At 42.5% G+C, this 27405-nt stretch overlaps 1 protein-coding gene across 2 annotated transcripts; it reads left to right on the top strand.

The window, feature by feature from the left end:
- Positions 1-2030: 2030 nt before the first annotated feature.
- On the top strand, positions 2031-27189 carry LOC103115757 (ankyrin repeat domain-containing protein 40). 2 transcript variants are annotated; one of them, XM_060203744.1, is made up of 6 exons: positions 2031-2395; positions 6852-6906; positions 12960-13108; positions 16802-17284; positions 23176-23357; positions 24731-27189. In XM_060203744.1, the coding sequence occupies exons 1-6, from the start codon at positions 2380-2382 to the stop codon at positions 24875-24877; spliced, it is 1032 nt and encodes a 343-aa protein (XP_060059727.1). In that variant the 5' UTR covers positions 2031-2379; the 3' UTR covers positions 24878-27189. The 2 variants fall into 2 exon arrangements, with proteins under 2 accessions (XP_060059727.1, XP_007525628.1); XM_007525566.3 differs by lacking the exon at positions 6852-6906 and having other exon boundaries at positions 2033-2395.
- The last annotated feature ends 216 nt before the right edge of the window (positions 27190-27405 follow it).

Genomic DNA, 27405 nt, shown 5'->3' with positions numbered 1-27405 from the left:
GGGGAGAGAAAGATAGACACCTGAAGACCTGCTTCACTGCCTGTGAAGCGACTCCCCTTCAGGTAGGGAGCCAGGGGTTCGAACAGGGATCCTTATCCCACTCCTTGCGCTTTGTGCCACCTGTGCTTAACCTGCTGTGCTACTGCCTGACTCCCGAAAGTTTTTTTATTTTTATTTTTATTTTTTATTTTTACCAGAGCACTGCTCAGCTCTGGCTTATAGTGGTGCAGGGGATTGAACCTGGGACTTTATGCTATCTCCCCCTGCCCAAAAGTTTTTTTTTTTTTAATGTGAGAATGATAAGTAGAAGATTGGAGTCAGAAACAAGTAGAAGCAGATTTTAAATAGATAAATGTTTAATTATTTAACTATTATTGTAGGACATATGTTATAATTCTTTTTTTAAAAAAAGAATTTATTTATTCATGAGAAAGGAGGAGAGAGAAAGAACCAGACATCACTCTGGTACATGTGCTGCCGGGGATTGAACTCAGGACCTCATACTTGAGAGCCCAATTCTTTATCCACTGCGCCACCTCCCGGACCACATATGTTATAATTCTATAAGGGAGATAAATAAACTCATAATGGGAATGCACAACCTTTAGGATACAGTCAGATACAGTCACCACCAATTTTAAGACTGCTTTAAAAAAAAAAAAAAAAGAGGCCACTACTTACTCCCACATCATTCAGATTGTGTTAAAGGGTTCAGCTTTCATGCCAGGCATGTCAATTTTAGATGGAGTATCATGCTGGACCTGAGAATTAAAATCTAAATTGGGGGACAAATCAAAATGTAATCTCAAGCAGTGCTCCAATTTGCCTTGGGGGTCAGTTTAAGTGTGTAGTCAATTTATATTCAGCAACACCTGGTGTGCACTCTATTGTGTGAATTACTGTATCATAATAAACAGAGACTGTTTTCTCCAAGCAGTAGCAAGAAAAATGCTTGCTGTGCAGATCCTGGGCAGCCCCAAGAGAGGGAACACCCCCAACCCCCCCATTCCCGCCTAAATTCGTCCTTTCCTATTTCATCTCCTCTCTTTGTTCAGACCTTCTTTCCCATCCTGTGGTTATTTCCTTAATCCTTCTGACCCCATCTGCCTGCTTCCAACCTGTGCCACAAGACCTCTTCCAGTAACCTGGTCCCAGCAAAAGCAATATTTCCTTTTTCTTTCAGTGGGCAGTAAAACGGTGGCATAAGCAATATTTCCTTTTTCTCCCAGTGGGCAGTAAAACAGTGCCAACCCAGGTTCTGAACCTCATTAGACAACTGATTAAGTAAGGAGTCAGGCAAAATGCAGTTTACATACACCTCATAACTCTCTCCCTGGAGCTCCTGGCACCAGAGCCAGGGTACTGCCACCTCTTCTCTGTTTTTTTTTTTTTTTTTTTGCTTTTTTCTTCCTTTACATGACCTTCATAAAGGGCAGTTATGGTTACAAAGCAGCAACAAATTACAGTTTATAGACTCCAGGCATAATGTATACATATGTATTTCATGAAAGCCAAATTAGAAGAAATCCTGTCTCAAATTAGATGCAAAACAACAATTGGCATACATTTTCTAACTGAAAGGTCCGAAGTACTCTCAAACAGGCGAAAGAACCATATAATCTACCTCTGCAATAATGAGCATATAATATTAGGATGTGGCTTCAGCCCGTTTCCCATCCTGCTGGGCTGGAGTTGACTCAGATAAGCAGTCAAACACACTGGGGGTGGGGTGGGGGAGGCTGTAGGAACACACCAATTATTTTTGATGCCTGGTAAACAGCCCGTGCCAGAGGATACGACTGTTCTGGCTCTGAAATATGCCCTTCCCACCTCTCCCCATTCCATGTGTCAGCCCTCTTCCCCTGAAGCAGCAGGGCGGCGCGGTCTAAAAATAGCGGGTGAATCACTGCCCACCACATTGTGCAGCAGTTACATAAACAGCCCAGCCCGTGCGCTGGGGCCGAGGGTAGGAACCGAAAATATCTGGGTCAGGGTTGTCACTCTGAATAGGGTCCCCCCGGAGCCGGCCTTCGGGAGGCGAGGCGGGGGGAGGAGGCTTGGGCCTGCGGGCAGCCGGGGGGCGGCGTGGACCCGCGGGAGGGAGCCGAAGCCCCGGTGGGGCGCGGGTGCGGGCGGCGGCGCGAGCGGGGTGGGCGAGCTGCGCGCTCTTTCCCATGGCCGGGAGCGGGCCGCGGCGGCGGCGGCGCTCATAGACCCGAGGCGGGACGGGAGAGCCTGGGCGGGGGCCCGGGGCCGAGGGGAAGATGAGCGTCCTAGAGCAGAAGGAGCAGCAGGAGAGGCTGCGGGAGGCCGCGGCCTTGGGGGACATTCGGGAGGTGCAGAAACTGGTGGAGAGCGGGGTGGATGTGAACTCCCAAAATGAGGTCAACGGCTGGTAAGTGGGGAGCGGGGGAGGCCTAGGGTCAGAGCAGTCGGCCCGGGGCGTGGGACGGTCGCCGCCGATCTGCCCCCCCAGCCGCGGGTGCCGCTAAGGTGTGGTTCGGCCACCCGAGCCGCCGAGCTAGTGCGCTTCGCAAGGCCGCCCGGGGCCCCAGCTCTAGCGGTCCGGGCTGCTTCCTGCCCAAATCCCCGCCCACGTGGTCCTGCAGGCCCGCGCCCACCCCACCCCGGAGCCCCAGTCGTCCCCGCGCCCCCTGGCTAACTCTGCCGGAACCGTGCTGGCTACAAACAGGGAGTTCACCCCGGTTCATGTGTTCAATTATTTTGCCCTTGGTGTTTCCGAAGAACCTTCTGTGCGGAGCAAAAAGCATAAGCAATTGAGCAAATGTGAATCTTAAAACAAAACAAACAACAACAACAACAACAAAAACTAGCCTAATCTCTTTTTCCCAAGACCGGAACAAATACCACTTGCATCACTATTCTGTTTCTCAGTTGTCTTGCTGCAGCAGAGATTGGTGGCTGCCTGTTGAAGGAGACATGTCTATTTATCCTGTAGTGTTTTGCATTGTTTTCAAATACAGGACTTAATCCAAGTCTTTAATTTAATCCTTCCCAACTACATGAGGAATCTCATTTTAAGAGATACTGACTGGTGACCAAATTTTTAGTGTTAAGGCACAGAAAGTGGCATCCTGCCCTCTTTTCATTTAACTTTAATTTTTTTCGTTTGATCCCAAATAATGACTAACCAACGTGTTTTCTAGCTTAAAATGAGGTTTGAAATTTTCTTTAAAGGTTTATTTATTTATGTATGAGAGAAAATCAGAGCATCACCCTGGCACATGCTATCAAATTCAGGCCCTCATGCTCTTGGGTGGAACACTTTAGCTATTGCTCTACCTCCCAGCCATGAGAAATATATATATATATAATTTATTCCCTTTTGTTGCCCTTGTTTTATTGTTGTAGTTATTGATGTCATCGTTGTTGGATAGGACAGAGAGAAATGGAGAGAGGAGGGGAAGACAGAGAGGGGGAGAGAAAGAAAGACACCTGCAGACCAGCTTCACTGCTTATGAAGCGACTCCCCTGCAGGTGGGGAGTTAGGGGCTCGAACTGGGTTCCTTCCGCCGGTCCTTGCGCTTTGCGCCACCTGACTTAACCCACTGTGCTAACCGCCCAACTCCCGAGAAATATACATATATATTTTTAGATTTATTTATTCCCTTTTGTTGGTCTTGTTGTTTGATTGTTGTAGTTATTGTTGTTCTTAATGTAGGCATCGTTGGATAGGACAGAGAGAAATGGAGAGAGAAGGGGAAGACAGGAGGAGAGAAAGTCAGACACCTGCAGACCTGCTTCACCACCTGTGAAGTGATTCCCCTGCAGATGGGGAGCCCAGGCTTAGAACAGGGATCCTTCCGTGGGTCCTAGCGCTTTGTGCCATGTGCGTTTAACCCACCCGATTCCAGAGAAATATTTTTTATGGAACTAAAAGACTTTGGAGGGTGGGTTCAACTCCAGAAAAAAATTACTCTTAGGTCACATAATTTTTTTCCCCCGCCAGGGTTACCATTAGGCCTGCATGATGACTCCACTGCTCTTGGAGGCCTCTCTTCCCCCTACCTTTTTTTTTTTAATTAAAATTTTTTTATTATTATCTTTATTTATTAGATAGAGATAGTCAGAAATCAAGAGGGAGGAGGGTGATAGAGAAGGGGAGAGAGACAGAGAGACACCTGCAGCCCTACTTCACCACTCGTAAAGCTTTCCCTCTGCAGGTGGGGATGGAGGCTCGAACCTGGGTCCTTGTGCATTGTAATACATGCGCTCAATCAGATGCACCACCACCCAGGTCCCCCTACATTTTTTTCCCTCCTTTTTTTTTGGACAGAAGTAGAGGAGAGATACCTGCAGCACTTTCAGTACTCATGAAACTTCCTCCCCACAGGTGGGGACTGGGAACTTGAACCTAGGCCTTCATTCATGATAACAATTGTGCTCTACCAGGTGTTCCACTGCCCTGTCTCAGTTGCATAACTTTTTTTTTTTAAAGCTAGTTATTTGTGGTTAGTAGTGGACACAGCTGTTAATAGGAAAGTCAGGATAGCATCATAGTTTTCTTCCGAATGTATCTATCTCCTTACCTTGAAGAAGACAGGGTAACTAACTAGAAAAGTAGGACACTAGATACTGCTGAGCCTTATTTGTTTAAAAGTTTGCAAATAAGTTCTGTGTACCTTTTCTGATCACTATGGTTTATAACTGTGAGTCACTATCTCGGCAGTAGGAGGCAGTGTTGTGTAGAAGACTAAACCAGGCCTTCAGGTTCTTCCATCCTGCCCCACTTCATTTTTTTTTTTATCCTTTTCAGAAAATTACTGTGAGCATTGGAGAAGACAAAACATAATATAAATAGTTAATTTTTATTGAGTTTATGTTGTAGCATCCAGGAAGTTCTAAGTACTATACATGTCACAACTATCCAGGGACTTAGCTATTGTTATGTTCCCCATTTTTTTAAATTAAATTTTTCTTAAGATTTATTTCCTTTTTGTTGCCCTTGTTGTTTTTATTGTTGTTGTAGTTATTATTGCTGTTGATGTCATTGTTGGATAGGACAGAGAGAAATGGAGAGAGGAGGGGAAGACAGAGAGAGGGAAAGAAAGACACCTGCAGACCTGCTTCACCACTTGTGAAGCGACTCTCCTGCAGGTGGGGAGCCGGGGACTCGAACCCGGATCCTTATGCTGGTCCTTGCGCTTTGTGCCACGTGGGCTTAACCCGCCGCACTACTGCCTGACTCCCTGTTTTCCCCATTTTTACAGAGGTAGAAACAAGCTCAGAAAGATTAAGTAATTTCCCCCAAGCTCAGAATTTACACTGATTAGTGGAGCTGGGAAAGAAACTCATCATTTAACTCTGATCCCTACTTTGCTAACACCATCTCTGCTGTATAGCACATGTTCAGTAAATGGAAGTTGAACCTGAAATACTGTAAAGCATCTTCATATATATATATATATACACACACACACATATATATATATATATATATATATATATATATATATATATATTTTTTTTTTTTTTTTTTACCAGAGCACTGCTCAGCTCTCTTTTTGGTGGTGCAGGGGATTAAACCTGGGATTTCGGAGCCTCAGGCCTGAGATTCTCTTTACATAGTCATTATGCTATCTCTCCCTGCCCCATCTTCTCATATATTTAGTTGGGGAAAAAATATTTAATAGGCACATCAGACTCAACATGTTAAAGTTAAATTCCTACCGTCTACTTACCATCCCAAACCTGCTCCTTTCAGTCTTTATGATCTCAGTGTTGGAGGTGCAGGCCAAAATCCTTGCCACCCTCCTTTTTTCCTCCACATCCAGCCAATCAGAAAATTTTGCCAGCTCTTCCTTCAGTTGTAGTTACGATCTGACCACGTTTTCCATCCTCTACCACAGTCCCCTCATTCTGTGCCTGAATTATTGCATAGCCTCTTGACTTCTACCCACCTGCCTACATCTGGCTACCTAGTTTCTGCCCTTCTACCCTGCAGTCTTGTCTTTCTTTCTTTCTTTTTAAAATATTATTTATTTATTATTGGATAGAGACAGAGAGAAATTGAGAGGGGAGGGGGAGATAGAGAGGGAGAAAGAGAGAGACACCTGCAGCCCTGCTTCACCACTCATGAAGCTTTCCCCCTGCAGGTGGGGACCAGGAGCTTGAACTATAATGTGTACAGTTTAACTTTTTTTTTTTTTTTTTTTGCCTCCAGGGTTATTGCTGGGCTCAGTGCCTGCATCATGAATCCACTGCTCCTGGAGGCCATTTTCCCCCCCTTTTGTTGCCCTTGTTGTTGTAGCCTTGTTGTGGTTATTATCGTTGATGTCGTTCGTTGTTGGATAGGACAGAGAGAAATGGAGAGAGGAGGAGGGGAAGACAGAGAGGGGGAGAGAAAGAGAGACACCTGCAGACCTGCTTCACCGTCTGTGAAGCAACTCCCCTGCAGGTGGGGAGCTGGGGGCTCGAACCAGGATCCTTACACTGGCCCTTGCGCTTTGCGCCATGTGCGCTTAACCCACTGCACTACCTGCCCATCTCCCCTAAATGGTTTTTTGTACTTCACCTTCTTTTTTTCTTACTTTAAAAAAATTATTAAGGGGTTAATGGTTAACAGTATAATCTTTTTTTTTTTTTTTTAGATTTTATTTGTGATTTAATACTGATTTACAAAATTACATGTCAAAAGGGTATAATTCCACACCATTCTTACCATCAGAGGTCAGTCTCCCCACTGCAGGTCACTGCAGTTCCCCTAAGGTTGTAGATGTGGGCCAACAATCATTTCTACAACTGTCTACATTTATACATATTTGCCCCTCTGCCTCATCTCCTTTAGGTCTTAGTTTAGCTGTCATTTTGTTTGTTTTTGTTTTTACCAGAGCACTGCTCAACTCTAGCTTCTGATGGTGTGAGGGATGGAACCTGGGACCTCAGGTGTGAGAATCTGTTTGCATGACCATTATGCTATCCCCCACTGTAGAGTTATCTTCTTAAAACTTTTCTTGGTCTTTATGTTAAAAGTACATTGCACCTCCACTGCTTCTGCCATTCCCTGATGCGTATCTTTCTTCCTCTTCCTCTTCTCTTCTCTTCTTTTTTTTTCCCTCTAGGGTTATTGCTGAGGCTCAGGGCCTGCAATATGAATCCACTACTTCTGGAGATGATTTTTCCCATTTTTGTTGCCTTTGTTATTGTTATTGTTGATTAGGACAGAGAGAAATCTAGAGAGGAGGGGAAGACAGAGGGGGGAGAGAGAGAAGAATAGACAACTGCAAACCTGCTTCACTGCTTGTGAAGTGACCCCCCTGCAGGTGGGGAGCTGGGGGCTGGAACTGGAATCCTTAATGCTGCTTCTTGCACTTGGCGCCATGTGCACTTAACCCTCTTTGCTATCGCCTGGTTTCCCCAATGTCTTCCTTGCTCATAACACCCAAGTCATCCCTTAATGTACTATATGTTATGCTTATATTGAATGTTCAGCTTATTAATATGTCAGCTGCCTCAGTTTCTTCATCTGTGAAGTGGAGTTGTTGATTGTAATACTTAACTCGTGGGCTGTTTGGATAATTGTGAGTTCATATGTGTAGAGCATCTGCTTATACATCTGTGTTAACTTACCTTTATTATTAGGCAGTGAACTGGGTGATAAGATAAACAGGTTACTCTCAAAATCTTACTCTTTAGCACAGGACAGCACAAAGTTTACTACTTTCTATTCTTGGTTACTCAGTAGCCACAGTTTTTGCACTGATGAATGATTCCCAGTGCCTCTGGTCTGAAATAGTTCCTAGCACTAATAGGATGTTCTGGCTGCAAATTTAAAGCTTATAGAGTAGAAGTTCAATGCAAGATTGAGTCCTCACATCAAGAGTAATTCAAGTGTCATGCATATCCCTTGGTATTAAGGAATAAATATAAAGGCTCATGAAGAAGTTGAAATTATTGCCTGACTGCAGTGACTCTGAGTTATTGCTGTCCAAAGCCACATAGGTCTGGACTGTAAATGACGATCACTCAGGGTACAGGGCTGGGGGGCAGTGCTGTGTTGACTTAACCCCATTTTACATGGTGCTGCTTTTGCTGGTTGGTTTGCCCCAGAATCTCAGAGTATCAGACTCATAGGCAGTAAATGACCTCCTTCATTCTCAAGCTTGTCATGAGCAAGTGATTTACTACTAGCCAGTGAGCACTTTTATTTCCAAAAGAGAACATTTTTCTCATCATGCTCCATTCATTTTTCAGTGCTTGCTTATCATTATAATTACTCACTTTTCAAATCATGAGCATACACAAACATACTCTTGGATACAGTTTTCCCAGTATCAGGATTATATTGGATCCTTCTTTGCCAAGCAGTACCCACCTTGTCTGGTTCATTCATTCACCATGTATTAATTATACACTGTCCAAGCAGACACTTTTCTGTCTTCATGGAGTTGATATTGTCTTTTTCTTTTTGGTTCCAGGGCTAGGTGTCAGCACTATGAATCCACTGCTCCTGGCAGCTATTTTTCATTTTATTGGATAGGACAGAAAGAAATTGAGAGAGAAGGGAGAGATAGAGAGGAGACAGAGAAAAAGATACCTGCAGACCTACTTCATCACTTGTGAAGCAACCCCCTTGCAGGTGGGGAGTTGGGGACTTGAACCAGGATCCTTAAATGGGTTCTTGTGCTACTTACTATTCGCTTAACAGGGCGGTGGGGGGGGGGGGCAGTAGAGCATAGGATTTACATGTGTAAAGTTCCAGGTTTGATCCCTGGCATTGCATTAACCCTAGCGATACTTGGACCTCTCAGACTCTTTTTTTTTTTGGTCTCACAAAATACCCCCCCTTTTTTTTGAGGGGGGGAAAGGGGAGTAGTAAAGGCCTGGATAGTCTAATTCTAATGAATAACTGTGTAATGTCGCTGAGACATCAGTGAAGGTGCTTGCAGACAGGAGACAAACTAGCTTTCTGCATATCTGAAATGTTAGGGCAGTACAGTTGGGGAAATGGCTTACCTGGTAGAGCTGGTTTGCTTTTCTTTCTCTCTTTTTAATATTTTACTTACTGGATAGAGACAGAAATAGAGAGGGAAGAGGGGGCTAGAGATGGAGAGAAGAAGGAGAGACACCTGCTCCCCTGCTCCACCGCTCCTGAAGCTTTTCTGCAGGCGGGGACCAAGGGCTTGAACCTGGAGATTGGTGCTTTGTAACACATCTGTTCTATCAAGTGTGCTCCTGCCTGGCCCTGAGCTCTGGCTTTCTTGCCAATCCCTGGTACCACAGGTACTAGAGTGGTCATCTGGCTTTTATCTCTCCCTCTTCCTCTCTGTCTCATGTGAAACACACTCTCACATTTAATAAATAAACTCAATCTTTATTTAATCTTTATTTAAAAAATGTTTATTTCAAATTTTATTTTCATGAGAGAGAGAGACCGAGACCAGAGTATTGCCTAGCTCTGGCTTATGGTAGTGCTGGGATTGAACAATAAACTAAATTTCTTTTTTTTTAAATTTAATTAATTTTATTTATTTATTTTCCCTTTTGTTGCCCTTGTTTTTTTATTGTTGTTGTAGTTATTATTGTTGTTATTGATGCTGTCATTGTTAGATAGGACAGAGAGAAATGGAAAGAGGAGGGGAAAACAGAGGGGGAGAGAAAGACAGACACCTGCAGACCTGCTTCACTACCTGTGAAGCGACTCCCCTGCAGGTGGGGAGCCGGGGGCTCCAACCGGGATCCTTATGCCCATCCTTGCACTTTGCACCACGTGTGCTTAACCTGCAATAAACTAAATCTTAACATTAGAGAAATGTTAAGACAACCTGGGAAGTGGTTGTGGATAAAGTGGCAGTGGATAAAGCTTCAGACTGCCAGGCATGAAGTCCTGAGTTCAATCCCGGCCATCCAACATGGGAGAGTGGTAACTTGATTTTCTCTCACTTTCTCCTTCCTCTTGTAAATAAATGGATAAATGAAAGAGGGCGGGGGGGGGGGGGAGGGAGGGTGCCCAGGATAAATCATATTTTTCCCTGGGACCACATGAACTTTCTAGAAAGTTATTTTTCCCAGATTAGTGACCTAACTCTTCAGATTGAACATATGTCCTACTACTGTTTACTGTATCTGTATTTGCTATCAATCCTCAAGCTATTTGCCTCAGTTCGATTAAAGAGTTGGCAAATGAGGACCTTTCAAAATGGGGAGATGTATTTTTCTTCTATAATATCATTCAGCTTTGGCAACTGGGGTGTATTTAGCAGCTTTGAATCCTCTCATTTCTGTTTAGATGGAGCTTTTGCCAGCATGCTAATTATATTTCTATGCAGTGTTAAAATAATGGCACTTCAGAGTGTACATATCCCTTCCTATGTGTACAATATTAAATAATTAGTTTCACTTAAATGAGTCTGATACATTAGGAGAGTTTGTTCTAGAAAACTTTGGTTATTGATGTACATATTTAAAGTGCCTTAGGAATTAAAGCATGTGTGCAATGACTTACATTTAAGCAAATGAGAATATGTTTGTAGCTTTCTGGAGAGAAATGAAAAGTCTTTTTTTTTTTTTTTTTTTAGTGCTGGGGCCTTGTGCATGCATGATTTTACTGCTCCCAGCCAACTTTTTTTTTTTTTTTAAGGTTTTTCAGTCTGTTGCCTTTTTTTTTTTTTTTTTAAAGAATTTATTTATTCATGAGAAAGTTAGGTGGAGAGAGAAAAAGAACCAGACATCACTCTGGTATATGTGCTGCTGGGGATTGAACTCAGAACTTCATGGTCGAGAATCCAGTACTTTATCTGCTGCGTCACCTCCTGGACCACCCAGCCAACTTTTTCATTGGTTTTATTTCTGAGGGGGAGAGTCACCATAGCCACTGGAACTTCCCTTGGTACCTGGATACTCCTATGTGGTGTTGGGGTCTGAACCCAGGCCACATACATACTCTCTACTGGTTGAATCATTTCCTGCCTCTAAGAGGCCCTTTTTTTTTTTTTAAATTCAAGTTTGGGGCCAGGGAGATAGTATAGCAGAGTTTAGACCTTTTTATAAAGCAGAGTTTATACCTTAGACTCAGAGGTTACAATTTCGCCACAGGGTAGAACAGAGCAGTGCTCTGGTTTTTTTTTTTTTTTTTTTTTTAAAAAGGAAATTTGGAAATATTTTATTTTATTAAGGAAAGGAAAAGAGCAAGCAACTGAGAGTCCGACAGGAATAGCTAGTGTTTTATTATGTAGTGAACTTCTTAGTAATAATTTCAGTGGCAGAGCAAGCTACAGATAGGAGATGGGTATTAACCTGATAATATTTAGTCTTCAAGTGACATTTAATACCTATGAAGTGAATTTCCATGACCCCTGAAACGGAATGTAGCAATATGAAGAAAAAAAAAACTTTAAAGAGACTGGGGCAATATAATGAGTGATACAGATCGAATAACATTCAACAATATCATTAAGAGTTATTCAGCCAGCTGTAGCCTTCTGGAGGTCATTGAAACTGAAGCTCCTAGGATAAATTAGTTTTTCCCAAGGGGCATAAATAACATTTAAAATGAAAATTTTATGTGCTTGCAGAGGTGGTTCACCAGGCAGTATAGGACTTGCACATGGAAGCCCCCACAATTTACCCAAGCACCACATACACCAGAACTGAATAGTCCTTTGATTCCTCTCACTATTGTTACATAAAAATAAATGCATTTTCCTGCCTGTGAGATGACACACTAGACAAAATGTTGGACCCTCAAGCATGAGGTCCTGAGTTCAATCCCCAGCAATGACTAAAGAATATCCCCAGAGTGATATTCTTGTTCTTTCTCATTAATAGATACGTAAATCTTTAAAAACTATGTCTTTAAAAAGTAAATAGGTGGGCAGGCAGTGGCACATGGTTGAGCACATGTTACAGTGTGCAAGGACCGGGTTCAAGCCCCTGGCCCCCACCTGTAGAGGGAAGTTTCATGAGTAGTGAAGCAGTGCTGCAGGTGAGAAAAAAGAAATGAATTTTAAGCATAGTATATATTTTGATCATCTACTATCTGAAAAGAAAAGGTAATGTTAGGGAGTCGGGCGGTAGCGCAGTGGGTTAAGCACAAGTGGCGTGAAGCGCAAGGACCAGCCTAAGAATTCCGGTTTGAGCCCCCAGCTTCCCACCTGCAGGGTAGTCGCTTCACAGGCAGTGAAGCAGGTCCGTAGGTGTCTATCTCTTTCTCTTTCTGTTTCTCAATTTCTGTCTTATCAATAACAACAACAATAATAACTACAACAATAGAACAACAAGGGCAACAAAAGGGAAAATAAATAAAATATAAAAAAAAGAAGAAAAAAGAAAAGGTAATGTTGGGGTGATAGTATAGTGGTTATACAAAAATCTTATTCTTGAGGCTCAGAGCTCCCAGGTTCAATCCCAGTCACCATCTTAAGCCAAAGTTGAGCAGTGCTGTAGTTAGAAAAAAGGCTAGGCAGTGGTACACTTGGCTGAGCTACCATGAAAAAGAACCCAGATTCTAGCCCTCACTCCCCACCTGCATGGGGGAACACTTCATAAGTGGTGAAGCCTCTGCAAGGTGTCTTTTTCCCTCTAGCTTCCCCTTCCCTCTTAATTTCTCTCTGTCTTTATCCAAAATAAACTAGAAAGAGGGGCCAGGTGGCTCACCTGATTGAGTGCACATGTTACAATGCACAAGGACCCAGGTTCAAGCCCCTGGTCCCCACCTGCAGGAGGAAAGCTTCACAAGTGGTGGTGAAGCAGGGCTGCAGGTGTCTCTCTGTCTGTCTCTCTCTCCCTCTATCCAACAGATAAAGATTTGAAAAAAATTTTAAAAAACCCAATAAACTAGAAAGAAAAATAATAAAAAGGTAAGATCACCAACCTGTTTTCCTGATTAGAGCTGAATTTTAATAGGCTTATATGTATGTATTTACTAATGTGTCAGCTCTGAAATTCCAAATCATCCTCTTGTTAAAATCATTCTTTTTTTCTTCTTTTCCTTGGGACAGGACCTGTTTACACTGGGCATGTAAACGAAATCATGGCCAGGTGGTTTCTTATTTGTTAAAATCAGGAGCAGATAAAGACATTCTTACTACAAAAGGAGAAATGCCAGTTCAGTTAACATCAAGGAGAGAAATCAGAAAGATTATGGGAGGTAAGCCTGTTTTGATTCAACTTTTTATTTTATAAAACTAACTTAAGACTTTTATCAGCTGCAATTTGATACCAAACAACTAAAAAAATAAAACATATATATATATGTGTGTGTTTTCTTTTTTATATTTTCTTTCTTTTTTTCTATTTTCTTTTTTTTTAATTAATTAATTTAAAAAAGGAGACATTAACAAAACTGTAGGATAGGAGGGGTACAGCTCCACACAATTCCCACCACCAGATCTCCATATCCCATCCCTTCTCCTGATAACTTTCCCATTCTTTATCCCTCTGGGAGTATGGACCCAAGATCATTGTGGGTTGCAGAAGGTGGAGGGTCTGGCTTCTGTAGTTGTTTCCTCGCTGAACATAGGCGTTGACTGGTCCATCCATACTCCCTGTCTGCCTCTCTCTTTCCCTAGTAGGGTGGGTCTCTGGGGAAGCAGAGCTCCAGGACACATTGGTGGGGTCGTCTGTCCAGGGAAGTCTGGTTGGCATCATGCTGGCATCTGGAACCTGTTGGCTGAAAAGAGAGTTAACATACAAAGCCAAACAAATTGTTGAACTATTACGGACCTAAAGGCTGGAATAGTGCAGATGAAGTGTTGGGGGTACTCACAGCAGACTATTGTGTACTTTTGCTTTCAGGTATATGTTTTGCCATAGTTTATGGATATGTGGGAACATATGCTCTATCTCAGGGGACCTGGTTTATATCTAGGTTTTGGGACTTTGTTAGGAAGTGAACCACCTGGAATGGAATTAGAGAATACTATGAAAGGAAAGGTCTCACCCGAGTAATGAAGCTGAAGGGTTGTCATTCCACACCTGAATTCTCTGGACACAGTCTGAAGTGAAGCATGCTGAGGTGGCACTCGTTGCACTGATTGGGTTGTGATCAGCAGATGCAATATTATTTGGTATGCATTGAGAGAAGCATGCAGGAAAGTGGGCCCCATCCTAAGGTTTCAGGACTGGGAGAAATATAGGCTCTATAGTGGAAATGTGAGGTTCCTGCTGTCTTAGGGTTCAAGAAGACAATAGATAGTTATTGTTATCATCACATTATTTGGTAATTGGGTTAACTTTAAAAAGTCCCTTTGTTAGGATTTGCTGTACAATAACCCAACATCTTATATATAGCTGTGCCACTGGTTGCTTCTGTTCTCCCTGGTCTAGGCTTTTGAGAGAGTCAACATATCAAAGACTCAGCCTATGTATTAAAAAGACTCAGTTTATGCTTTAAAAAATTAGAGACGTACAAATCAGTTTTTCCCCTTCTATTTTATTATATTGGATAGGACAGAGAGAAATTGAAAGGGGAGAGAGAAAGATAAACACCTGCAGACCTGCTTCACCACTCATGAACAGCCCCCCCCTTCAGGTGGGGAGAAGGGGCTCGAAGCTGGGTTCTTGCACAAGGTAATATGTGCACTTAACTGGGTGTGCCATTACCTGGCACCTTATTTATTTATTTGCCTCCATGGTTATCGCTGGGGCTTGGTGCCTGCACTACAAATCCACTGCTCCTAAAGACCATTTCCCCCATTTTGTTGCTATTTATTTATTTATTTATTTTTCTGGTTCTTTAGCAAAAAAAAAATGCTTTATTGGGAGTCAGGTGGTAGTGCAGCGGGTTAAGCGCAGGTGGTTCAAAGTGAGAGGACCGGCGTCAGGATCCCGGTTTGGGCCCCCGGCTCCCCACCTGTAGGGGAGTTGCTTCACAAGCAGTGAAGCAGGTCTGCAGGTGTCTATCTTTCTCTCCCCCTCTCTGTCTTCCCCTCCTCTCTCCATTTCTCTCTGTCATATCCAACAACAACGACAACAATAAAACAACAAGGGCAACAAAAGGGGATAAATAATAAAATATTTTAAAAAATACTATTTAAAAATATACATATAAAATGCTTTATTAAAATCAAACATAAAAAAGAAACAATGTGTAATTTCAGTATAGGGATATTTCCTTTTTTTTATTTATAAAATGAAAACACTGACAACACCATAGGATAAGAGGGGTGCAATTCCTACCACCAGAATTCCGTATCCCCTTCCCTCCCCTGATAGCTTTCCTAGTCTGTATTCCTCTGGGAGTATGGACCCAAGGTTATTGTGGGATGCAGAAGGTGGAAGGTCTGGCTTCTGTAATTGCTTCCCTGCTGAACATGGGCATTGGCAGATCGAACCATACTCCTAGCCTGCCTCTCTCGTTCATTAGTGGGGCAGAGCTCTGGGGAAGTGGGGCTCCAGGACACATTGGTAGGGTTGTCTGCCCAGGGAAGTCTGGTTGGCATCATGGTAGCATCTGCAACCTGGTGGCTGAAAAAAGAGTTATATAAAGCAGAACAAATTGTTAACTAATCATGAACCTAAAGGCTGGAATATTGCAGATGAAGATTTGGGGTCTTTGTTTTGGAGATAGCTAGTAGGCCTATTTTAGGTATATTCCAAAGGGCCCATGGCTATACTAGCTTTTTCCTGAGCCTGGCATCTGATAAGCAGGTGGACCAGATGTCAGGCCTTTATTTTTAATGAGAGTGCAACAGAGACAGAAAGACCAGAGTACTATTCAAATCTGGATTGTGATGGTGCTGGGGATTGAACCTGAAAACTCAGACCCTTAGTCGTGAAATTCTTTTGCATAACCATTTTCTCTCCAACCTTTTTTAAAATTTATTTTTGGGAGTCAGGCGGTAGTGCAGCGGGTTAAGTGCATGTGGCGCTAAGCGCAAGGACCAGGGTAAGGATCCAGGTTCAAGCCCCTGGTTCCCCACCTGCAGGGAGTCGCTTCACAGGCGTTGAAGCAGGTCTGCAGGTGTCTATCTTTCTCTCCCCCTCTCTGTCTTCCCCATCTCTCTCCATTTCTCTCTGTCCTAACAACAATGACATCAACAACAACAATAATAACTACAACAATAAAACAAGGGTAACAAAAGGGAATAAATAAATATTTTAAAAAGTCTTTAAACAAGAGAAAAATATTATTTTAAAAATACTATTTATTTTTTTCATTTTCCAAAGCATTGCTCAGCTCAGGTTTATGGTGGTATGGGGGATTAAACTTGGGACCTTGGAGCCTTAGGCATGAAAGTCTTTTGCATAACCATTATGCTATCTTGCTGACCCACAACCAGACAGTTCCTAAAAGCAAATATAGTGTCATTGTGTCCAGATAGTTTTTTCATTTTGTTTCTACACAATATAAGTTTCATTTATTTTGTAAAATTTAAAATGATAATGTAAGTCGAATGAATTTTTTTTCTGTCTATCTATCTATGATATGATAGAGACAGAAATAGGGTAAGAGAGGGCAGAAAGAGAAATAGAGATCCTTGCAGCACTGCTTCATTGTTTTTTAAGCTTCCCTCCTGCAGGTGGGGACTGGGGACTGTAACCTGGGTCATTGTACATGTTAACTTGTGCATTTTGCCTGTTGTGCCACCCCTCAACCTCAGGACCACTAGCTTTCACATGGCAGTCTTTTCCTTGGTAAATTTTTAAGGGTTCTGCAAATGTTATCTCTCTCTCTCTCTTTTTTTTTTTTTTTTTTTTTACCAGAGCACTGCTTAGCTCTGGTGGTGTGGGGGATTGAACCTGGGACTTCATAGTCTCCAGCATGAGAGTCTCCTTTGCATGACCATTATGCTGTCTACCCCCGCTCTCTGTAAATGTTCTCTGTTTTCATCTTTTTAAGTGGAAGAAGATGATGATGATGACAACCTCCCCCAACTGAAGAAGGAGTCAGAACTGCCCTTTGTTCCCAACTATTTGGCCAACCCAGCCTTTCCTTTTCTCTACACCCCTGCAACAGAGGATTCAGCCCAGCTGCAGAATGGAGGCCCCTCCACACGTCCTGCATCACCCCCTGCAGACGACTCACCTCCATTGCTCCCTGCTGGGGAACCTCCTCTGTTAGGAGCTTTTTCACGGGACCACACTTCTTTGACCCTGGTTCAGAATGGGGATGTAAATCCCCCCTCTGCCATACTCAGAACGCCAGAAAGCACAAAACCAGGTCCTGTTTGTCAGCCACCAGTAAGTCAGAATCGTTCGCTGTTCTCTTCTGCCCCATCCAAGCCACCAGTGTCTCTGGAGCCTCAGAATGGAACATATGCAGGAACAACGCCAGCATTCCAGCCATTTTTCTTCACTGGAGCGTTTCCATTTAATATGCAAGGTAAGCCCCTTGTCAGCAGTCTCTGCAGTGGGACAGCTGGTATCCAGAGGAATAGTTCTTCACCACCTATTTAGGGGAAATTTGAGGATGGGACTTATTTGGGGTTTAATTCCAAACTTAAAAAAAAAGATGCAGAACTAGAATAGCAAACTCTTTTTATCCAGATTTACTTTTTGCCGTTTGCCCTTGAAATATATATTTTTAAATATTTTATTTGTCATTGGATAGAGACAGAGAGAAATTAAAAGTAGGGGTGGGGGAGGGATAGAGAGGGAGAGAGACAGAGAGACACTTCTTTCACCACACGTGAAGCTTTCCCCCTGCAGGTGGGGATTGGGGGCTTGAAGACCTTGAAATATTTAAAAGTGTTTATTTACTAAAAATAAGAATCATCACAGGCGGGGGGTGGGGGGTAGATAGCATAATGGTTATGCAAACAAACTCTTATGCCTGAGGCTCCAAAGTCCCTGGTTCAATCCCCTGCACCACCATAAGCCAGAGCTGAGCAGTGCTCTGGTAAAAAAACCAAATAAATAGGGAGTGGTAGCACAGTGGGTTAAGCCCACATGGAGCAAAGTGCAAGGACCAATGTAAGAATCCCGGGTTTGAGCCCCCGGCTCCCCATCTGCAGGGGAATCGCTTCACAAGCAGTGAAGCAGGTCTGCAGGTCTATCTTTCTCTCCCCGTCTCTGTCTTCCCCTCCCCTCTCCATTTCTTTCTGTCCTATCCTACAACAGCACCAACAACAACAGCAATAACAACAACAACAACAACAACTATAACCAACAAGGGCAACAAAAGGAGAAAAATAGCCTCCAGGAGCAGTAGATTCGTGGTGCAGGCACCGAGCCCCAGCAATAACCCTGGAGGCAGAAAACAAAAAACAAAACACAAAACAAATAAACAAACAAACAAATAAATAGAAAATATTTTTTAAATGCAGTACATTGATCAAATTTAGGAAATGTCATATGAATGGAGCATTGTTCATTAATTTATAGCCCATTTTTAAGTTTTGTTAATTATCTCAACAATGCCTTTGTGACTGTATTTTTTTTTTTACCTGACCTTTGTCCGGGATCACTCTTTGCATTTCGTTATTGTTGTTTTAATCTCATTAACTCCGGAGTATTTCCTTAACCTATTTACTACTTTGAACCTTAGTACTTTAGAATTGTTGAGAGCTGTTATCTTATGGAATATGATTTCTTTTTTTTTTTATATTTATTTATTCCCTTTTGTTGCCCTTGTTCTTTTATTGTTGTAGTTATTATTGTCATTGTTGTTGGCTAGGACAGAAAGAAATGGAGAGAGGAAGGGAAGACAGAGAGGGGGAGAGAAAGATAGACACCTGCAGACCTGCTTCACTGCCTGTGAAGTGACTCCCCTGCAAGTGGGGAGCCAGGGACTCGAACTGGGATCCTTACACTGGACCTTGCTTAAGGTTTCGCGCCACCTGTGCTTAACCTGCTGCGCTACTGCCCGACTCCCTGGAATATGAATTTCTTTCTTTCTTCATTTGTGAGGGACTTTCCCTTCTCTAATATCTATATTAGTGGGAACTCATAGATTTTTATGTCATATTGTCATTTTGATACTCACATTATTCCAGGTTTGTCTTCAGAGAGCCCCTTCTAGCAGTTTTTGTGTCTTTTGAATATGCCCCATCATTTCCTTAATTTTTGTTGTGACTGATCTTTTAGGTTCCTCCTGGATCAACTTTCTCCATACCATACCCCATTTCTCTGAGAGCAGTGTTTTTTTTTGTTTGTTTGTTTGTTTTTAAAGAATGGTATTCAGGGGAGTCAGGCGGTAGCGCAGCGGGTTAAGTGCACGTGGCACAAAGTGCAAGGACAAGGCTCCTGGTTTGAGCCCCCAGCTCCCCACCTGCAGGGGAGTCACTTCACAGGTGGTGAAGCAGGTCTGCAGGTGTCTGTCTATCTTTCTCTCCCCCTCTGTTTTCCCCTCCTCTCTCCATTTCTCTCTCTCCTAACAACGACAATATCAATAACAACAACAATAACCACAACAACAATGAAAAAACAAGGGCAACAAAAAGGAAAATAAAAAAATAAATAAAGAATGGTATTCAGAAATCAGGTTGTGAACACTAGGTGTATACCCCTGTTGCAGGCATGTCATTTTTCTTTTCTTTTCTTTTTTTATTTAAGATTTTATTTATTTACTAATGAGAAAGATAGGAGGAGAGAGAAGGAACCAGACATCACTCTGGTATATGTGCTGCCAGGGATTGAACTCAGAACCTCAAGGTTGAGAATCCAGTACTTTATTCACTGCGCCACCTCCTGGACCACTGCATGTCATTTTTCTAGGCCCACTCAGGGGGGAGAACAGAGCCATGAAAGAAAGGAAAAATAAAAAAAACAGTTCCATATTCCTATATCAATTTCTATTCATGCATATATATATATTAATTTTTACAGATTTATTTTTTATTTTTTGATCATCTGGGCTTTATTGCTTCAAACCAACATTTTTCAGACAGAAAGAGAGAGAGAGAGAGCGAACTGGAGAGATAGCATAATGGTGATCCAAAAAGACTTTCATGCCTGAGATGCCACTGGTCCCAGGCTCAGTCCCCAAGCACTACCTGAAGCCAGTGCTCTGGTACGAACAAACAGAATGAGACAGAGAGGAAGTTGCTACAGCACTGAAGCTCGCTGTAGTTCAGTGGAAACTAGACCCAAGCTTGGGTGGTGCACATCACTGACAAAGCGGGCTCACCATGCTGGTGAGATATCTTGCCTGCCCAATTTATTATTTATTTTTTTAAAAAAGATTTGATTGAAAAAAATTGATTTATTCATGAAGCAGATAGGCAGAGAGAGAGAGAAAGAACCAGATATCACTCTGGTATATGTGCTGCCAGGGATTGAACTCAGGAAGGACCTGATGCTTAAGAGTCCAGTGCTTTATCTATTGCACCACCCTCTTGGACTGTCTTTTTTTTTTTTATCTTCCTTTTTATCTTTTCTTTCTTTCTTTTTTTTATTATTAAAGATTCTACCCATTTATTTATGAGAAAGATAGTAGGAGAGAGAAAATACCTGACATCACTCTGGCACATGTGCTGCTGGGGATCGAACTCAGAACCCCATGCTTGAGAGTCTAAAGCTTTATCACTGTGCCACCTACCGGACCACTTCTCTTTTCTTTATTAGAGCACTGCTCAGCTCTAGTTTATGGTAGTGCAGTCTCAGGCATGAGAGTCTCTTTGCATATCACCATTATGCTATCTTACCCCCACTCTGTGCATATCTTTTATTTTATTTTTAATATTCATTCATTTATTCCCTTTTGTATCCCTTGTTGTTTTATTGTTGTAGTTATTGATGTCGTCATTGTTGGATAGGACAGAGAGAAATGGAGAAAGGAGGGGAAGATAGAGTGGGGGAGAGAAAGATAAGACACCTGCAGACCTGCTTTAGTGCTTGTGAAGTAACTTCCCTGCAGGTGGGGAGCCGGGGGCTTGAACCAGGATCCTTATACTGGTCCTTGCGCTTTGCGCTACCTGCGCTTAACCCGCTGTGCTACCACCGACTCCCTTATTTTATTATTATTATTATTATTATTATTATTATTATTATTTTGCCTCCAGGGTTACCGCTGGGGCTTGGCATCTGTACTATGAGAATCCACTGCTCCTGGAGGCCAATTTTCCCCCATTGTTTTGCCCTCGTTGCACTTGTTGTTGTTGTTGTCATTGCTGTTGTTGTTTGGATAGGACAGAGAGAAAATGAGAGAAAAAGAGAAGACAGGGGGAGAGAAAGACACTGGCACACCTGCTTCATTACTTGTGAAGTGACCCCCCTGCAAGTTGGGAGCCTGGGGCTCAAACTGGAATCCTTGCACCAGTCCTTGTGCTTCATGACATGTGCGCTTAACCTGCTGTGCTTAACCACCCAACCCCCCTATGTTCTTTTTAAAAAAATTTTTTTTAATTATCTTTATTTATTAGATAGAGACAGCCAGAAATTGAGAGGGAAGAGGTGTGATAGAGAGGAAGAGAGACAGAGAGACACCTGCAGTCCTGCTCCATCACTTTTGAAGCTTTCCCCCTGCAGGTGGGGACTGGGGGCCTTAAACCTGGGTCCTTGTGCAATGTAGTGTGTGCACTTAACCAGGTACGCCACCACCCGACTCCCCCGACCCCCCATATCTTTTAAAACAATAAAAACTACAATTTTATGCCAATACCTCTTATTCTAGTCAAACACCATGTGGTACAGATTAGTCGTATTTTTCCCATGTAGATAATCCCCTTTTTGCTTTTGAGTGATTGCTACTTATTGCAGGTACTAATAACAGTGACAGGCATTCATATAGATCAGGAGCAAAGTAGAATCATCCAATGCCATAGGTGATTAACCTGGACCATCTTCATAGCCATGCTCAAAATTTAGGGGCAGATTTCATACATCTCAAACTTATAATTAATGGTGTTTATTTACCTCCAGAGGCAAAATTCCTTCCTTGTTTAGCTGTGCTGTATTAAAATCTTAGATGTCTTTTAGCCAGCAACTCATCTTTTTTGTCCTTTTACTGTGTTTATTACAAGGAGTTTCTTATTACCTTTAAATATAAAATCATTAGGTATCTGTAGATATCTAACTCTTTTTTTTTAAAAAATATTTATTCCCTTTTGTTGCCCTTATTGTTTTTTCATTGTTGTAGTTATTATTGTTGTCGTCGTTGTTGGATAGGACAGAGAGAAATGGAGAGAGGAGGGGAAGACAGAGTGGGGAAGAGAAAGACAGACACCTGCAGACCTGCTTCACCGCCTGTGAAGCGACTCCCCTGCAGGTGGGGAGCCGAGGGGATATCTAACTCTTACCCTGGCCTTCTCTTTTCTTCTTTTCCTTCTCCCCTGCTTATATATGGCTTGATACTCAACCCCATTCTTTTTTTTTTAATATTATTTATTTATTTATGAGAAAGATAGGAGGAGAGAGAGGAAGAACCAAATATCACTCTGGTACATGTGCTGCCAGGGATTGAACTCACGACCTCAAGCTTGAGAGTCCGATGCTCTATCCACTGCACCACCTCCTGGACCACTCAATCCCATTCTTAACTCCATGAGCAAAAGTAAATTATCCTTTTCTGCAGTTAGGATAATTATCTTACTCCTCATGTTGTCTTTTTTTTTTTTTTAATTTTATTTACTTATTTTTTTTTAACTTTTTAAAAAATTCTCTTTTGTTGCCCTTGTTTTATTGTTGTAGTTATTATTGTTGTTGTTGGATAGGACAGAGAGAAATGGAGAGAGGAGGGGAGACAGAGAGGGGGAGAGAAAGACAGATGCCGGCGGACCTGCTTCACTGCCTGTAAAGCAACTCCCTTGCAGTTGGGGAGCCAGGGGCTCGAGCCGGGATCCTTAAGCTGGTCCTTGCACTTTGCACCACCTGCGCTTAACCCGCTGCTGCGCTACTGCCTGACTCCCTATTTACTTATTTTTTAATGAAAGAGACACAGAGAAAAAGATACACACAGAAAGCTACCAGAGCACTGCTCAGCTCTGGTTTATTGGGGGGCTGGAGATTGAACGTGGGACTCAGGAGCCTCAGGCATGAAAGTCTTTTGCATAACCATTATGCTGTCTCCCCAGCCCCCCCCCCCATGTTGTCTTTTATGAACCATAGGCTTAGCTGTAGGGAAAACAAACAGGAAGCTGCACCAATCAAGCCAGAATTAAGCCTGAGTAAATTTCACTGAAAATGCTTTTTTTTTCCCCTTCTTCTTTGGGTGGTAGAGGCCTTTGGCAGAAGGCATAATTAAGTGTACCCATCTTCTTAGATCTTAGATTACATAGGCTGATTCTGCCAGAGTCATTCACTGATATTTCTCCCACCCTCTTTTTCTTTTTCTAGAGCTGGTGCTCAAGGTAAGAATTCAGAACCCATCTCTTCGAGAAAATGATTTCATTGAAATTGAATTGGACCGACAGGAGCTCACCTACCAAGAATTGCTCAGAGTGAGTTGTTGTGAGCTGGGTGTTAATCCTGATCAAGTGGAGAAGATAAGAAAGCTGCCCAATACTCTAGTAAGAAAGGTAAGAAAGGTCTGCTAACTATGACTGGTTGGGTACCTTTCACATTCAAAATACCCACTTTATTTTATTATTATTTTTTTATTTACTCAGTGAGAGAGATATGAGGGAGAGGGAGACTAGATCACTGCTCAAGCTCTGGCATATGGTGGTGCTAGGGATTGAACTTGGGACCTATAAGCCTCAGGCATATCAGAGTTTTTTTTTTAAATATCTATTCCCTTTTGTTGCCCTTGTTGTTTTATTGTTGTAGTTATTATTGTTGTTGTTGGATAGGACAGAGAGAAATGGAGAGAGGAGGGGAAGACGGAGGAGAGAGAAAGATAGACACCTGCAGACCTGCTTCACTGCTTGTGAAGCGACTCCCCTGCAGGTAGGGAACCAGGGGCTTGAACCAGGATCCTTAGGCTGGTCCTTGTGCTTTGTGCCACCTGCACTTAACCCGCTGCGCTTCCACCCAACTCCGGAGACTTTTGCTTAACCATTATGCTGTCTCCCCAGCCTGAAAATATCTCCTCCTCCTCCTCCTTTTCCTCCTCCTCTTCTTCCTCCTCCCCCTTCTTTTTGGTTATATAAATCATAGTTAAAGAAATAAAGTAGAAAGGAACAAAGGGTAGTTTTATTTTTAAAAGTCTATTTATTTATTAATGAGAAGAGGGAGGGGATTGAGAGAAAGAGAACCAGACCATCACTCTGACACATGTGATTCTAGAGGGTGAGCTCAAGACCTCATTCTTGAGAGTCCAACACCTTATCCACTGTGCCACCTCCTGCGTTGCGTCGCAGCATCTCTGGGTTCTTTGGATATCACCTGAGGACAACTGATTCCTGCATCATCGCCTCTCCCTTCAAAGTGTTCCAACCCAAAGCAGCTGCTTTTAAGGATTTTCCACCATTCTAGCCTACCTCCTCCCTCTGGGGACTTTCCTGTGCTGTCATGGGAATTTTTGTTCTCTCTTTTATTTATTTACTTATTCCCTTTTGTTGCCCTTATTGTTTTATTGTTGTAGTTATTGATGTCGTCGTTGTTGGATAGGACAGAGAGAAATGGAGAGGGGAGGGGAAGACAGAGAGGGGGAGGGAAAGACAGACACCTACAGACCTGCTTCACTGCTTATGAAGCGACTCCCCTGCAGGTGGGGAGCCAAGGGCTCAAACTGGGATCCTTATGCTGGTCCTTGTGCTTTGCACCACGTGCGCTTAACCCACTGTGCTACCACCTGACTCCCTCTCTCTCTCTCTCTCTCTCTTTTTTTTTTATGATTGTGTTTTTGCTCCTGATCTTTATGAGCTAGGATTTTGATACCAACACAGCACATGAGAAAGAGAAAGACAAGTGGTTTCTCAGAATCTGTTTAACCTATTTTTTGTTTTAGGACAAAGATGTTGCTCGACTGCAAGATTTCCAAGAGCTGGAACTGGTTCTAATGATAAGTGAAAATAATTTTCTGTTCCGAAATGCTGCATCTGCACTGACTGAAAGGCCATGTTACAACAGGAGAGCTTCAAAACTGACTTACTAAAGCATCAGGGGCTTCTGTCACTGAGTATTGTGACATTGTGCATCACCCCCGGGCCGTGGACAAGCCATTGATCTAAATGCCTTGGATGCCCCAGTGTGGGGGAGGGGGCTGCTGCCACTGCATAGTAAATACTAATATTTTGCCGAGGTAGGAAGCCCCTGACCCCCAAGCAGTGGTGCCACTCTTCCAAGCCTCTTGGTGCACAATAAACCTATTGCTTGAAGCTGTGGATAGCTGAGAAGTGGTCTGGAGAGGCAGAAGCTCACAGTTCTTGATCCAGTGTGTTTTATGTGCAGAATGTAAGAGAGTTGTCTAAGCAGAAGCTGAGAGAGCAGAGCCTATTTCTAACCACTCCTGTTGACAGTGCACCTGAAGGGCTGGGATGTGATTTCCTTGGTGTTGCATGCTCATAACTCTCCTGAAATGTGTCCTGACTAGAGAGGAAAATTGTGGAAAGCACAGGTATTGAACAAATAACTTTTATGACTTATGGCTGTGAGGTTTCATAGAACATATTTATAAATGTTAACTCAGGTTAAAAGTATTTAAGAATACAGTTACCTAATTGTAAATACGCTGTTAACCAAAAGCTCCCCTCCCCACCCCATTTTCCCTTTGTAAACACTCATGACTGCTCCTCTGTCTCTTGTCTGCCATCGCCTTGACAGCCACCTCTGCGTTCACTCCCCTTTGTGGTCACTAGGGGGCTCTCTGATGCTTTCTAAGAGAGCAAGCACTTTTTTTTTTTTTTAATTGAAGCTACTCCTTTCATCTATATGTTAATTGCGTCTTAAGAAAAGAGCACAAACATTGCTGGTCCATGTTCTCCACTTCCATTTCCCATCAGAAACACAAAACAATTTTTGAGACGGAATCTGTTGCTACTTTAAAGGTTATTGTTGGGAACTGAGCTAAAGGAGTTAGCATCTTTATTTTTATATCAAAGATAAAGGTTATTTTGAAATTATTAGGATTTTTACACAACTCTGAAATCTGTTGCTTTTGTAAACAAATGATTTGATTTTAGGGACCCCCCCCATCACCATCACTAATTTAAGGAAGGTCAGTTGTGAGTCTGTCAGGCTTTGTTCTGGAAAAACAAACAAACAAACAAAAAAAAACACCTGATCAAACTCTTGAGCATGACATAAGAGCTTTAAAACACACACACATTCAAGGATTATTTTCCTTTCCTTTGATGTCATTAATGTTAAAAGTAGAGCCTATCTTGTTGAAATAAATAGCTTCACTTCAAAAATCAGAAGGAGCACACTTAGACAAACAGGAGAGCAGGGGTTTGAAACCAGCTGTTGAAGAGCATCCCTGCTGTCTTAAGCAGTTTTTCCCCATAGTGCCTATAGTTTCCAAAGAAACTTAACTTCCTAGCTTGTGTTCCTTTTATTGAAACACTACAATTGAGTGAGGAAATGCAGACAATAGCAGTGGCAGAGAATCTTGTGCTAAGATAATAGCCTCCTGCTGCTTCCTAAATGCTGAACTGATGTTGAGGTGTTTTCAAGGCCAACTTCATAGAAGTCACTCTGTTCAGTGACTTAGCTGTATCCTACCAATTACTGATGGAAATTCACTCACCCATGTACAGTGGTTGCATAGCAGAGTAGAGGTTACTTATTACCCCCTTCCTCTGACATGCTTTAGAGGAGAAACCTCCTCCCTTATGTTTCAACCAGTCAGAAGTTATTTTATCTAGACATACATAACCTTTTACTTCCCCTTTATTTGGAAAAGTGTTACTTACAGTTTACTGATTCTATGCTGGAGGAAATAAACTCAGTATTCATTCATGCTAAATCACTAGAGATAAAGGGTCTTTCAGCCATCCCGGTCAATTAGAGATTTTGAGAAGCAGTAGAGGTGCCTAGTTGGGATGAGGGGTGTGTGTGTATGACTTATAGAGAAAGAACTCTATGGTGTTTATTCCCCAGGCCAGGAAATGAGCCAACGGTGGGTCTGACCTCTCAGGTGAGAGATGGACCCTACACTGGTCTCTTCTTTATAAAGTCCTCTGTGGTCAACTGACTCCAGTGCATGGCAGTGGGATAAGATGTACAGTTGTTAGTAGGTGAATTTAAAGTCTTAATCTATGCATTCAGAGAAATATTTTTATATGCTTTGTGTAATTTATAACAGATTTTTTTTTAGCTTTGTTAACTGAATTCACCCCTCCTCCTCCACTGCATATTTAAGCATGTGTTCACACTGTGTGTAAACATTCACAGAAGATTTTTTTTCTTTGTGCATTGCTGACTGTTTAAACACATTAGGTATTATTAAAATTAAGTATTAACTGACTGAGCCCACATTCTTTCATCTTGACCTCCTAAACAACACTACATTTCCAATCATAGGGGGTTCAAACTGCTGAACAGTCCTAGAGGCAAGGTACTCTGGAGGAAGAATAGAAGGAACCATTATCCACCAGCCCACTGCTACTGCTGTGTTCATGGTCTGCTAGTGGCACCTGGAGACAGAGCAGTTCCTCCAAGTTCACAGCAGTCAGCTTCATT

The sequence above is a fragment of the Erinaceus europaeus genome, chromosome 12 (genome assembly GCF_950295315.1).
Source record: "Erinaceus europaeus chromosome 12, mEriEur2.1, whole genome shotgun sequence".
Taxonomy (NCBI): Eukaryota; Metazoa; Chordata; class Mammalia; order Eulipotyphla; family Erinaceidae; genus Erinaceus; species Erinaceus europaeus.
This window is presented reverse-complemented; position numbering and strand designations above follow the sequence as displayed.